This window comes from Parasteatoda tepidariorum, chromosome 3 (genome assembly GCF_043381705.1).
Source record: "Parasteatoda tepidariorum isolate YZ-2023 chromosome 3, CAS_Ptep_4.0, whole genome shotgun sequence".
Classification (NCBI taxonomy): domain Eukaryota; kingdom Metazoa; phylum Arthropoda; class Arachnida; order Araneae; family Theridiidae; genus Parasteatoda; species Parasteatoda tepidariorum.
In genome coordinates this window covers 92,026,301-92,041,964 of record NC_092206.1, presented here as the reverse complement: position 1 = coordinate 92,041,964, position 15,664 = coordinate 92,026,301, and the positions used below count along the sequence as shown (strand labels likewise).

General features: G+C 27.7%; 2 protein-coding genes across 2 annotated transcripts; one reads left to right on the top strand and one right to left on the bottom strand.

Annotated features, from left to right (window-relative positions):
* Window positions 1–1,953: 1,953 nt before the first annotated feature.
* LOC107441651 (prolyl-tRNA synthetase 2-like protein, mitochondrial) lies at window positions 1,954–4,647 on the bottom strand. The gene has a single exon (XM_016054998.3). It carries the CDS (start codon window positions 4,269–4,271, stop codon window positions 2,958–2,960), a length of 1,314 nt encoding a protein of 437 aa, XP_015910484.2. The 5' UTR covers window positions 4,272–4,647; the 3' UTR covers window positions 1,954–2,957.
* A 107-nt stretch (window positions 4,648–4,754) lies between these two features.
* LOC107441619 (mitochondrial mRNA pseudouridine synthase RPUSD3) lies at window positions 4,755–14,312 on the top strand. The gene is made up of 8 exons (XM_021147298.2): window positions 4,755–5,278; window positions 6,911–6,970; window positions 7,641–7,776; window positions 8,903–9,010; window positions 10,237–10,327; window positions 11,365–11,497; window positions 13,029–13,171; window positions 14,094–14,312. The coding sequence occupies exons 1-8, from the start codon at window positions 5,089–5,091 to the stop codon at window positions 14,292–14,294; spliced, it is 1,062 nt and encodes a 353-aa protein (XP_021002957.2). The 5' UTR covers window positions 4,755–5,088; the 3' UTR covers window positions 14,295–14,312.
* The last annotated feature ends 1,352 nt before the right edge of the window (window positions 14,313–15,664 follow it).

Sequence of the window (15,664 nt, the reverse complement as noted above, 5' to 3'; positions counted from 1 at the left end):
TTTAATAATAAGTTTGACGTTTACCTACATTCTTGTTTATGTGAACAGGGTGCGCAGACAATTTTTTTTTTTAAATAAGCACTGAAAAAAATAGTTTCAAGTACTTTTCATTTAAAAATTTATAATTAAGGTATGAGATTTTTTCCTATTGTTTAAAGTATTTTATACATACACTACCCTACAATGATTGATGAGACATAAGTTTCTGACGCTTTTTTCTTCTTTTCATTTTAATTTCTCAAAAAACACTTAGATCATGCGATTAGTTCAGGTCATGCGATTTCTCATACTTAACATAAAGTTTTCAGAGGTTTGACGGACTGGGAATAAATTAAGAGTAAGAAAAAGTTTTTGTTTGAACACTCACTGTCAGAAAATATACCGATAAACTTGTCTCGATTACTTTGCTTACTGAATGCTATAATTGCATAAAATTCCGAAAGCATAGCATGAATATTCATGGAGATATGGATATTTTTATGAAGAAAACAAAAAAATTTTTTTGTCTTAGGTTATTTTGCAAAAATATTCAATAAAATTTGAAAAACATTTTGAAGCAATTTTTAATTAATAAAAAAAAATATAATTTTAAAATTTGAATAAATGTTGGTTAAAAATTGAACAAGATCTGCACAGTATGAAAATTTAAATTAGTACTTTCATACTGCGCAGACCGGGAAATTTTTTTTAGAGAATCGCATTTGGTAATTAATGATATAAGTTGAACATTTCAAGTAAATCTAGCAAGAAAATTAAGCTTTTTTTTTCCAACTCCCGAACACTCTTCTTCTAACACACTTTTTCCAAATGACGTTCTAAGATTGTGCAATATATACTCCCTGCAAAAAATTAGATTTATAAACACTTCATTAAATTTAGATTACTTACAATTTGTATATAAATTTTAATGCTATTTAAAAATTATATTTAGAACAGATAATTCATGGAAGCTATACAGAATTAAAAAATTCAGCACACCATTATAAATTCTTCGTTCTAGCAGTATTACAAATAATGTATTTAAAAAATGTCAAAAAAAGGAAAAAAAAATTGTAATAAAATTCAGTTTGGATCTCGATGGTCAAGGCATTTCTGGCCTATTTCCAATGATAAAATGCAGTTATTTTCTGCATTAATTAATACATATCTAAATCAAATTACTTACCTATGTAAAGTAATAACCATAATTAAAATAAAATCCTTTGCAGCTTGCTTTTATGAACTTTTCTTTTTTAATCTTTAGTCAACTTAAGGCCTTGGTTTTCTTTACTGCTTTTAATGGAAATAGTAGTTTAAGCTTAATTTGAAAGGTATATTAGATCTTGCTTTTTCTATTTATGTTTATGATTGCTCATTTGCTTGGTATTTTAGTTCTTCGCACATTGCAGACAATGCAAAAAAAAAAAAAACAACAAAAAAAATCTCAACAATTTGGGTACTTACAATATAGATTCTATGGACTCAAACATAGTCAAAATATTTGCATTAGAAACAAATTAATGGTGACTCATATAACCTACTCATTTTTTAGGACAATTTATAAATTAAATTACATTTACTGTCAATATATTCTCCTTTAAATTGATTATTGAAATAAAACATAAAATAATTAGTATCTCTGTATTAGAGGATTTCCTGATAAGGTTCAACTACATTGCAGTAACTATAGTTTGTTATTGCATTATTCTCGACAGTAACTTATGTTTATAGATCTCTTTTAATTTATTATTCAGATATATTTTGACAAATAAATGTTAATGTGTTTTTGTTTGTTCAATAAGAAACAATTTAAATTTTATATTGTTTTGTATAAAAACTAATTAATTTCATGTGACTAATGTCCAATTCGATACAGGTGGATAAAAAATGTTTACTTAACCGTTATTTATTTAGACTATTTATTTTTTAATACAAAACAGAGATGTTAAGTTTTTGCCATCACAGTGGAACAACTCAAATGGAAAAGATTTATTTTCAAAAGAAAAAATACATCAAATAATAAAATTATTTTTAACAGCTTTTAAATGTAATCTATTTTAAATAATACTATTAATTTCCAAGCTATTGAATGCATCATTTCCAAGTAAATGCAAATTATAAAAAAAACAATCCTAAAAAAATTTTGATGAATTTTTTATTAAAATTAAAATAACCCTCAGTTTCTTTCAATATTTTACTTAAAGGTGAATAGTAAAACATAATTTTATAATTGCTATAAAAAAACTTATTATCATAATAAAACTTTAATATCATAATAAGGCCGGGATAGCCTGGTCGGTAGGGCGCTAGGCCCATGTCCGAGAGTTCATGGCTTTGAACCCCGCCGGCCGAAGACTTCTCGTGTAGTAAATGGTGACTGATGCACTTTAAATCTGTTGAGTCACGAAGTCCTCCATGTTCTCATAACAAAGCATACCTCTGGGGGTACTGATCCAGGAGTTTCCTTGTCTTATGGATTAGTTCAAAATTACTGAACATTAATAGTCATAAACCCAAAATTGGGTCGGCTGTTCAGCGTACATAAATGAAGAAACATAAATAATGAAGAAACATACAAATATTATTTTTGTCATATTTATAAATAAGCAATTATACCCAACGTAAAAATAAATTAAAAATACTGGTTACTTTATTTATTATTTTAAACTTTTAACAAAGAGTAAAAAGTTGCCAAATTGTGACACACAATTCACAATTATAAAATTATAGGTACTTCCAAGCAATTTACAGACTGTTAGAGGCATCTTTTAACTATATAACAAACATAAAAAAAGCAAAGAAACATACTGAAAGTGATAAAAAGATTATCAAAAGCTTTAAGAAGCACAAGAATATTTCTTCACAGAGTGAATAGTTTTAACAATTATTAAATAAATACAGTAATTTAATAAACCAGAACAATATCACAAAAATTTAAAATAAAAGAATGTACATAGGATAAACAATTAAACATTAACTTAAAATAAAACGTTGTACTTAAACATTTCCATTGTTTCTTTATGTGATAAGAAAATAGTTTGATTTCTATAAACATCAATAATTTCAAATTTTGGAACATCTTTCAGAGCGTGTTTGCCCACAACAATAATATAAGGAATTCCCAGTTCAGAACACTCTTGTACACGTTTACCAATTGTCAAATTGGTTCGATCATCAATAATAATATTCCCCGCTAAACTATCAATATTATTTAAACTATCAGCAATATGATTGGAAAATGGCCTGGCATGCTCTTCTTTACTGTTTTTCTTAGGAGAAATTATTGATAAATAAAAAGGCGCAATAGAAAGAGGCCACCGCAAATCACTACTGGTAGAAAGATTTTCCAAGCATGCAGTGAGTATCCTAGTAACCCCGAGTCCATAGCAACTGGCAAAACAATTAACTGATTGGTTTTCAGATGAATCAAACTTAACTTGAAAAGGTTCAGAATAAGTTGTGCCCAACATAAATGCATGCCCAACTTCAAGAGCATTGCACTTTTGCAATGGCATATCACAATCGCTGCACTTCCCATCTCCAATATCAGTCACAATTTCGACATTTATTCCAGTTTTGCAAGAGGGGCAAAATAAAATTTCATCCTCACCGATTTCAGACTTAAAATGAAACTCGTGTGACTTTTTCCCTCCTATGTCCCCACTAGATGCTTGAACTTTGATAGGTTCAATGTTTAAATGTTCACTGAGTAGTTCATTATACAATTTACACATTTGTTCATAAGTGCACTGCGAAGTTTCTTCCGACGAATCAAATGCATACATGTCCTTCATTAAAAATTCTCTCCCCCTTAAGAGACCCAATTTTGGGTTCATCTCATCTCTGAATTTTGAGGAAATTTGATAGAGTTTTAATGGTAGTGATTTATAGGACATACAATATTTTGATAATAAATGATGGGCTATTTCTTCATGAGTTGGCCCTAAACAATGTTCAATCGATGATCTATCAGTGAGTTTAAACAATGAGTCAATAGTATTCCATCTGCCAGATATTTTCATTAACTTTTTCGGAATAAGAGAAGGAAATAACACCTTCTGCCCATCAGCTTTAGCCATCAATGAATCTATTAAACAACATAGTTTCTCAACAGATTGCACAACTAAAGGCATGAGAACAAATGTTCCCGGGCTAACATGTTTGATTAATCCTTTAGTAAGCATTAGTTTCAAACTTTTACAAGAAGATAACGCTGCTTTCTCCTTTGGAATGGATTCCGGGAAACACAACATTTGTGACATAAGTTTGGGCTTTGAAAAATATCGAATCATTTTAATGAATGTTCAAAATTAGAGACTGATTTTGAATGACTAATATTTGAAACCAAAACTAAACTTATTAATATTTAAATAAAGAATAATGTCAAGAAACTTATCTCAAAGAAATACAGTATGCTGTACAAATAGTCAACCGGTTGCGGGCATACAGTTTAAAAAGTTTATTAACTTGAATGCTCAGTGCTCATAAAAATACAAAAAATTGCAGACTGTTTAAATGAACTTCATCATTTCACTTCTGAAAATACAGAGAGCTGACATTAATCACTAAGGCTTTTCAAAAATTTTTCGAGTGATGAATCTAAATTCGATGAAATATTTGCAATTTTTCTAGCAAAAAGAATCCACTTATAAGGTCATTGAAACAATATACATTACTTTCTGGTAAACTTATTCGTAGTTTATTAATTAAGGTAAAAGCGTGTATTTTTTCTAAAAGAAATTTCTATTTAAGAAGAACGCTTTCTTATCAAGAAAAAATGGGCAGCTGGATGCGATTTAATACAAAAGCTCACGGTTCAAATAAATCAAAATAAACAAAATTGCATGTTTGTTATAGTTTTTGATTAATTTTTGGAAGACTTTTAATGTCTTTTTGTGTAAGATTTTTCTTATGGGAATATTATTAGATTGTTTTAATAAGTAAAATATTGTTTATAATAATAAAAGTTTATAATTTATGAAAAGGAGTATAACTTTCTAATGATTCAATTAAAAATTGTAATTCAATTACCTGAAAATAAGTGAATAAATTATAATTTTTAGTATAGTAATAATTATTTTTATGCGAATCATCATAGAAGAGATATAAATGACTTGTTTTATGACAAATAAACTTTTTTCTCGGCGAAATACGCTTCTTAAATCTGTGTTAATAAAATATGTACATGGCTTTGCCACCCAAACTTTCAAGAAACGACATTGTTTTAAAATTCTCTTTCCTTGGAAAAGTGAAGAAGAATTTGGAAATAGTTTAATTTCGTCGATTGTATATAAAAAAGGTAAGTTGAAACTGCTGAACTATCTTAATGTTTTTAATACGTTTCAGTTTATTCGGGTGCCCGCGAAAAGTAGCCCAAAAATGTAGTCTTGTCTTCTTTTGCTTTTTGAGAAATGCCTTTGATTTATTTTTATTTTCTTGAACTCATTAAAATTAAATAATTAAGAAAAAGGGGATATTTCTGTATCGTGATCTGTTGCGCCAACTACAATGGCCAGGAAGCCAAACAGATTATAAACTTGCAACTTTTTTTAATTAAAAAACATGTAGATGTTTGCCCAGGGGGTGACTACAAGTTATACCTTTCTGTGATTCACATGTATGTGATGAGAAAACAAGTATATTATTTTGCATTTAAATATTTTCCTTCCCATTTTTCTGGTACCTCATGTACTTAAATATTTATTGAAAGGGGCTCTAATTTGTTTACACTAAATTTGTATTTGCACTTGACTGAGATGTTGTTTCCTATTGTAATTTAAATAATGATGTGTTTTTGTGACTTCAGTCAGATTCATTACATGAAGTTTCGTAAAAATATTTTATTCGTCATAATAAAAATGAAGCAAAATTGCGATTATATGTGTTCCGAAACTTTGCTTAACTTTTTTCAATATTCTTTTTAATTTAAATGGATATAACTTCTCTAATAAAAAACCTAGAAGATTTATTGACAAAAAAAAAAAATTATTACATTTTTATCACAAAAAATAACACAGAAGAATTTTAAAAAAAACTTCAGCATTCTCATTCAGAATGTTTAGAGTGCTAATATGAGGGGGAATTCTAATGTTTTCCTCATAATTTTGATACTTCATTATATGGTAATTATTTTGAGGCCTCTGATCCAAAGAAAATTATTTTAACTACCTGCATAGTATTTTTTTTTTCATAGATGGGAAATGTAATTATACAGCATCAGTGTTTTCATCATAGAAAATCATCATCTCCCTTTCTTCAAAACAGGGTGAGATTTCAAAAAGTTAAGTGAGATTTCTAAAAATTAAAAAAACACAAATAGACTTGAAAAAAAAATCATTTCTTGAATTATAATACATTTTTAACATCTTCCATTTTTTAAAGCATTGAATATTTTTGCATCATCATAGAAGATTTTGCCTTTGCAATGTATTTGTCCATCTTACATCAGTGCATAAAAAATTCGAACGTCTTAAATGAAGGAACCTTACCTACGGTAAACACGTAGTTGCAGAGAAATGTGTTCTGGAAGGGGTTCCATAGCTCGGAGGGATAGTGTTCTGTTTTTCAAAAGGTTCTGAACAATACTGGATCTGAACAATGCTGCTAGATAATGGGGCAATATGAAAATAATGAAAGATCCAGGAAGAAAAGTGAAACGGATTTTATTCTAAATGGCGTAATGTGAAGCTTTTTCCAAAATGCGAGAAATTTGCAAGTTTTGAAATTGATTTATAGAATGCGCAAATCTCTTGCGGTAATCATTTTTTTAATGCGAGAAAAGAAAAAAATGTGTGAGATTCTCGCGTTCTCGCGCTATAGTGAAAACACTGAGCATTGATAAAGGATGTATATAAAGGTAATTCTTATTGATACTTTTAATGGTCTTATTGATATGTTTGAAGTCCTCACCCATTTATATATTTTGTTTCAGATGGATTGATAGCTCTTAATAAACCATTTGGAGTAAAGATTCATAGTCACGATAAGCCAGGTAAGAATATAGGTCAAAGCTGTCTTACTGTTTTGATATTCTTATTGTAAGTTTTGTAATATATTTAATTTGAAGTTTAAAAGTTCTGAGGAACTTCATAATTTACCACTTAATATAATACATCACTCTTGATTTATCAAGAAATAGAATTACTGTGTTAGTATTTTCTGGAACTTAAGTACTATTGTTACTTGAAATAAACCATATTTAAGAAAAAAGTTATATTAACATGCTATAAGAGTTCAAGTTAACCTGCTATAAGGAAATTTTTCCAAAACCGTTTAAGAGTAGGACCCAATTTTAGTAAAATTTCTGGGTCAAAATCTAAATCCGTGAAAAGGAAGAAAGTATCTGTATTTTATCAGAATAAGTACATTTTTTGGTTTGATTTCATACCTTAAAATATTGACTGTTCTATCGAATTAATTTACATATGTGAGATGGAACCCTGAAATCAATAAGATAGAGTCCTAGTATGTGAAAATTCCATTACTAGATCAAAAGTTATTCAAGAAGTACTTTTCTTCCTTTTTTTTTGTACTTATGCATACCTCTAAAACCTTTATATTTAAAAATTTTCTTTTATTTATTTTTCCTTATGAATATTTTTTCTTCCATATATGTTTTGTTATGATTAATTCTTTCATATTAATTTACTTTTGCATTCTAGGGGCTCGATCAAAGCCCGGACAGCGCAAAATAGTACCAACGATTGCAGAGACTGATTACACTATTGAAGATGCTTTGCCCATTTTAAAGAGCTATTTAAAGGCACCTGGTTTATCCATTTTAAAATCAGCCGAAAAGTAATTCATATAATTCTTTTCTTTCATCCATTTTCCTCCTTTTTGATCTTCTTTTTTCCTATTTTTTTAACTTTTTAGCCATATTAATCTCTTTTTTTTGTGGAATAACATACTAACATATGTCTTTTAGTTAATTCAAAAAAATCTTTTTTTCTTCGGTGTCCATTGTTATCAATATTTAATATAGAGTGCGATTTTGTAAGTAATTTGTTTTAGATTGATAGATGGCTTGTTACAGTTTTAATTAAGTTGGCATATCGCAAGTAAGACTAGAGATTGACTATGGATGTTTAAAGAAACAATTAATTTATAAATTGCTGTCATGTTTTGTTATTTTTTATATGTTATATATTACAAAGTCGTAAGAAAAATTAAGGACTTAAGAAAAACTATTACAATTAATTTGCTGTAAATCTGTCAGGGCTCCCACGATACAGGGAGAACAGGGAAAACCTGCAATTGTTAGGGAATTTTATTTTAACTCCAAAAAGCAAGGAACAGTCAGGTAAAGTTGTGTAATATTTTACAAAAAACCTCGAAAATTCCTGTATCATACATGGAAAATAACCAGTCTTAGAATTGTCAGTAACAGTAATCAGTTATTGAGATTAGAGTTAAATAATTCTAACATTTACTACAATTACTTCATAAAATTCTGCTTTTTTGTGAAACTTTCCCATGTTTCCATTCTCATTCTGTTATATGTTTTTGCTCACAAAATTTAATATATTTGGCATTACAAATAAAAAAAATCAAATTTTTCTGATGGAAAATTGCACGGTATAGATAAAATAAGGTATAGATTTTTACCTGATATTCCTGGAAAAGTCAGGTAGTTTTTTTTTTTTTTTTTTTTTTGAAATTGAGTGGGAACCCTGATCTGTTTATGCTTTAAAATAATGATATGCTGTTAATTTAGAAAACAATGTTAGTCTATTAAAGATTGAATTTCATTGTTTTACAGAGCATCACAGCCAAGTCTTTCTGTATCATGTGGATTGAAATGTAACTTTTTATAACTAAATTTTTGAAAGAAAATGTATTTTCTTTCTTACTGTGTCTCTGCCTGAAGTTAAAAATTTCATATTTTTGCCTACCTTAAACATAGTATTTTCATTACAATTAGGTACACAAGTGGAATTGTTTTGCTAGGTGAAAATGAACAAGTATCTCTTTGTTTAAAAAAATCAATTGAAAAAGCCAAACAACAAAAGACTCCTCATCTCATTCATTGGTAAGTAGTTAGTTTTTAGATGAATGCAAGATTTGGGGATATTTTCGTATCATGATCTGTTCCGCCAACTATAATCGCTAATGTGCCAAAGAAATTTTAAACTTGCAATTAAAAAAAAAAAAGAAAACATGTAGGAGTTTGACAGGGGTTGGATACAAGTTATACCTTTCAAGTTGGTCTCCTGTGTTATTTTTCTTTAGTATTAAGCTGGCACTGCCCAGAAGTTGCCAAGACTTTGATTATTCTGTGCCAGAGATCACAATACGAAAATCTATCCCAAGATTTTCTTGTTTTTTTACATAAATAATAATTATTATTTCAAAATTTATTTGGGACAGTATTTTTTTTTAAAGTTTTGTATTTGTTTTTTATATAGTTTTATTAGGTTTTAAATTTTCTTCTAATGGTTTTAGATGAAATATTAAACTTATCGTTATCTTTTTAATTTTTTGTATTAAATCTGTTTTCATTTGTTTGTGGCTTGGCAATTTTAAAAAATTGAAACTGCTGAACTTGATAAGCACTATCCTGGTTGACATGATTTAAATCCTGTGGTATTTTTAAAGTTATAGACTTGTTCTGCCAAAAGTAATTTAGAATAATTATTATCTTTCTTGCTCTCTGTTCTACATTTGAAATCTTATTCAATTTTAGTTTAAGCATAATCCCTGTAGCAGAAACTCGCAAACGTTGCAGTAGGTACTGCAGATTATTTTTTTATATCGGATTTCAAAATAATAAAAATATACTGCCTGTGAAAAACAATGACTGACTGTTTTTTTTCCACATCTTCTTTTTTTTCTTCTTTTTTTTAAGTAAATAAAATTTCTGAGATCAACAGAAAAGGTTATTTTTTTAACTTCATTGTTAGCAACAATACAGAATCATGATGCCCCGTTTTTAAATTTGACATCCAAAACAATTCATGATGCAAGTTCTGCCTGCTTGCAGTGCTTCAATAAACCAGTTATAGAATCTTAAGTTTGGCTTTAGTTTATTGAAGGAAGTAATTTAAAAAATTTAGAATTGTTCTAAAATATTTTTTTGTAGGAAAAATAAAAAACTTTCTGAATGTAGTTAATTTTTATTACTTAACATTGATAAAAACATTTTTTTGAAATTTTAGTAGTTTCTTTCTTAGGTCTAATAGTATAATATTATTTATGTGTGTAGATTTCTACTCATTATATTATAGAATTTATTTATTTATACTGTTCTAATTTTAGGATGTTGACACATGGTGTTCCAGTAATTAAAGATAGAAAGGAGAGAGTCGCAATTAAACTCTTAAGTGAAGATGCAGATCAGCCTAAGCAAGTTAGCTCAAGCTTAACTAAATTTCAAATACATTGTAAAAATTTATTCAGTTATTAAATACTGTAATTTAGTAATATTCAAATTAGTAGAAAATGCTGTAACTTTGGCTTATCATTAATTATCAGATACACAGTGGAATAAGACTACTATTTTTTAATATGCACAGTGTTCTGTAAAGATTGTCCTTAATATATATTTTTAGAATTCTTATAAAAGATAATAAAAAAGAAAATTGCATAAATAACCCAGATTTTTTTCTAAAAAAAAGATGGGTTTTTTTGGGTGGTGGTGGAAAAAGAAGCAAATAAATAGTATATCATATAGATAATGAAATAGATTTATTATTAAATTTATAATAGCTTGCAGCATTAAAATTGGAAGATATGTTAAACATAAAATTTACTTTAAAAATCAAACAAACAAATAAAATCATTAAACAGCTTCTTATGATTTTTATTATGTAAGAGCTAGCTAACAAATATTTCTCAATTTCAATAAATTAATTTAATTTTATGTAAACTTTGTCATACAGATATTTTAAAATATAGTTTTGGGATAACAACATAAAAGGCAATCCTTCCAGAAAAACGCCCAATACTTCTTTGAAACCTCTTCTTTTTTCTCTTTTTACATTTCAGTTTTGACCATTACCAGTCGACACAAAATGAATTAACATTTGCTAATCATTCACACTTGCAATTTGCATTCACACAGAGCATTCGGGTGTAAACATAAATTTCTGGGGAATTTTCGGAAATTTCAGGGTAGTTAACAGGTATAAAATCGTTTGGCAAAATACAATTTGTTTCGACAAATTTGTGATTTATCATATTTGGCGAGTTGGTGAAAGCTTAGTGTCGACCCTGAGACAAATTTAGCTATTTTTTAGTTTTTAAGGAATTAAAAAAAAAAGAGAGATTGTAATAATCTGCCGTTTGTTTATTTTTTTATTTACCCAAAGATTTAGTAAACTAGTCCGTGATTTAATTGATTTGTAACTCTACTAGCTCACTAATTATCACCTTTCTTTATTCAAGCCAATTATAGTATTTCAGTTCAGCAGAAGAAATGTCAAAAGTCATATTCTACATCCAGTAAATGTTGAATACAAAGTTTTAGCTGAAAATAAGACTGTATCTTCGAGTTTAATTGAAGTTGCTTCTTCATCTGGTAAGCAAATAAATATTTCATATGATATGCTTTAAAAAATGGTCGAATGTGTCTTTGAAAATTATACAAAACTTAACCTTATCTCAGTGTTGTTAAAATGTTCCAAATAAACTCCTCAACTGTAATGAAAAACTTGAATTTTATATAAATTTCCCTACATTAAAAAAAAATACCAAGTTAAATAAATATGTCAGGATATGAACATTTGTACACGTTATTAACAAATATTGTATTTGATAATGTAAAAACTTTATTTGCTTAAAAAATTTTAAAGGTGCTAGAAGTTAACATCTTTCAAGCGAGCAAAAATAGGCACCCATTCTCAAGATTTGGTGTCAAGGTGTGAATGAAGAAAACAAAACAGTTAGAAACATAAAATGTACTGTTGCTAATCAAAAAATTTAAAATCAATTATTCTGAAAAATGGTGGTGGCCAAAAGAGGCAAATCAGGTTCCGTTGCATTTTCAGGCGCCATGGTGACAAACTGATATTGCTAACTAGGAAATCAACATTCATATGCATGAAATGAAATTTCAGGGCATCAAGATGCGCTGGTGTAACAAGGTGGGGGGATTTCATCATTCACAAAATTAAATTTTCGACCAAGGCAACATGTAGCAATAGACGATTTATTGAATTCTTGATGACTGACATATCTATCGCATTTTTTTTAAAATCTAAATTTTAATATGCATTTGGCAACTATATGTTTTCTGCTTCAAATCTGTTTCATTTTTCTCATTCATTTATGGCAAGTCTTGAGAATGGGCATCTTGTTTTGAGCCTTTGAAGCATGTTGTCTTTTGTTACTTTTTGTTTTCTACATTATCAAGTATATATTTCCCTTTCTTAGAATTTTTCATTTAATTATTGTGTTTCTTTTAAAAAGTTAAACTACAAACTTAAGAGTGTAGAGTAAACTTGTTTTTTTCTTTCTTCCTTTTAACAAATTGTTTTTATTTGCAGAAAATAAAATGAAACGAAATAAATATTTTTAGCTTCGTTTGCAATTTCATACTCATATATATTGTATTCAAATTCTTAAGTGTATAAATGTAAGATATAGATTTTTTTTTTATGAAACCTGCATTGAATAGAAAATCCATATCTAATATGCTACTACAATGTTCAATTTCGTATCCTTGAAATTTTGAACAGAACCCAGAAGTCTTGAGAACTGTTGGACAAAACCTAATATGCATTTGCATTATCAATGGAGGAAAATTTTCCATGATTAGTCCAATAGCTAGAAGAGTCCTTGTTGCTAGGAGTATTTTTCATCAGTATTGTGCCAACCTGGCCACCTGGAACAATATTTTCTATTCAACTAATTGCGTTTCTGCTTTGATTTTAAAAAAAAGTCTTGTTAAACTTACTATTAACTTTTTTTTTCAACAACGTATTTTTCTAATTAAAAATAGTCTAATATAAAGTAAGGCTGTGGTTATATTTTTGTATTTGCTCTTATTCTCGCATTCATGTTTGTACTATTTGTTTACATTTTGATTATTTTTCTTTAATTTTTTCCAGTTGTCTACCACTTTGTGAGAGTCTATGCCTCTACCCGAATAGTTCCTATATTAGGAGATATTTTATATGGATCTAGAATGAATACAGTTTTAGGCATGCCTGTTCGTTTACATATCCAACATGCACAAGCACAAGATATGCAGGTAAATACATGTACATTTATTATAAAACACACATTACAGAATAACATCAATTTATAGATCTCTAAAGGAAAAATGAATTAATTATAGTATTTTAATAAAGTTATAAGTATTTTGATAAATATTTTTGCAAACATTAAAAAAATATGAAATATATTAATATTATCTGAAAATTTTTTTTTTAACTACAGTGAAACCTGTAAAAGTGACCACCTGGGTAAAGTGAGAATCTGAGTAAGGTGACCATTTTCTGCAAGTTTTATTTAAAGAGTCCTTTTTAAAGACNATAAATATTTTTGCAAACATTAAAAAAATATGAAATATATTAATATTATCTGAAAAATTTTTTTTTAACTATTTAATAAAATTTTTTAAATCGTCTTCTTGCATTTTTTCTGTATTGTGAAGAATGTTAAAGTTTTTGCAGAATCAAAAATTAGATAATAGCTGTTTTCAGTTTTGAAAAATCCATAAAAGATGTTACTCCATGAAACTGTATGATCCTCAATTTTGTTTCTTAACTTCTTTCTAACAGAATATCTAACGCTTAAAAAGATTTTTTTTTTTACTTTTAATTCTAAAAATTCTTTCAGAATTCTAAGATTCCAAAATAAATATTTTTCATTTTGTAGTAACTTTTAGGTTCTTAAAAATATCTTTTCTTAATTTTAATTTTTTTTATTATCCTACTGATTAATTTTTATTTGCTGCTGATTAAATATCTGTATTTAGTTTAAAAATTCTCTTTCACTCAGTGAAATAGCTGGTTATTTAATCAATTTAAAAAACTAAATATTTTGAGAGACCTTTAAAAGAAATAAACGGTTCTTCAAAATTAAATTTTTAAAATTTCTTTTTTCTTCTTCACTTTTTAATTTTTATATACCTCTTAAGTTTAACTAAATATAATTTTAAAAAATTGCAGCCTTTACCCAAGAAAATGTCTGAAGCTTTGGATTTACCTAAAGGATTGCACGGGCACACCATGATGCCTACTATGCTCCATTTCCGAAGTATTTTGCTACCAACCTTTGCAGGTAAAGAAGATGTTATTATAACTGCTCCACCCCCAATACATTTTCAATGGACTGCAGAGCAGTTAAATTTGTTAAATAATTGTAAATAAATATATTTTTTAAAAGTATATTGTTTTTATTAATAAGACAGAGTCGAAAAAAGATATTGCGAGAAAATACAAACTTTAATGAGTAAAATCAAAATGATCACGGTTCTCACTTAAAAAAATTTAAGTTATTTTTTTAAATGAAATAACTAATATTTTTTAGAAATCGTTACGACACTCTTAACAAATAAGTTTTATACAAATAATATAAAAATTATATGAACATTAAACTTTTGTTGTACATGTTGCTGAGAGAATATTTAATTTGCCATCCCAGCTGATTTCTATCATGTCTGTAGTTCAAAAACAACGAGTGTTCTTCAATAAAGTATATTATGTTATTTAAAAGAATTATGTATCTAAATTTTGACTTCAGACTTTGTGAACCATTCAAAATTATATATGTGGTTTCTCACTTATGAAATGACAGAAAAACATTATTTTTTAAACATGAGGAGCTGTTGAATCGAAGTATGAAATTTTGTATTAATTGTTTATGATTAAAATTTTTTTTTACCATTTTATAAACTAGCTACCTCTCGGCAATACTTCATGTAATATTTTATGTGATTTATATCCATTTAATGTATAATTTAAAATTGACGTGTGTAAAATTACTGATTTTATTTTCATAGTTTTAACATTGTGCATTTACTTTTTTTTTTAGTGACAATCCTTTTATTAAAGTTAAAGGAAGAAACAAATTTATTGTTGAGTTTCTAATCTTTATATTTAATGTAATTATTAACTTTTAGTCAACTTAGACTAACTTATAAAATTGCATTTTAAACTGCTTCCCTTACCAAAATTTTTTTTGGGGGGGGGGATGCAAAAAATCAAACTTTTTTATTTCATTAAAAAATACAAGGAATTAAAACAAAACATATTGCACAAGTAACTTGAGATTGTAATTTTTTATATATGTAAAAATTAATTAATTTACCATCAGTTTACTTTCCCTAGTTAACTCAGGCAAATGAAGAAAAAAAAAAGTTAAATGTTAGTTTTTTGTATATTTTTTAAAACAAGGAACAACACTAAAGGTCTGGTTTCTTAGGACAAGCGCATTATCTGGGCGTCAGCGGAAAGTTGACGTAGAGCGGACGCCAAAAAAATACTTTTTTGTTAGCTCAGCGTGAGCAGTTGGTCCAACGCAGGCATTATCTCTCATTGCGCATGCGTTAATAACGTAAACAAATATTTATTTTGAATTTTTATTGATTTTGTTATTGTCGACCAGTGTTTTAGAGAACAAATAATGACTTTGTCCAAGAAAAAACACATTATAGCTGAGCTAAATGAAGAGTGCTATGTTTAATGAAGAAGCTATGTTTAATGTCAAAATCAAAATCTTGGCTGATTTCAATGTGCTG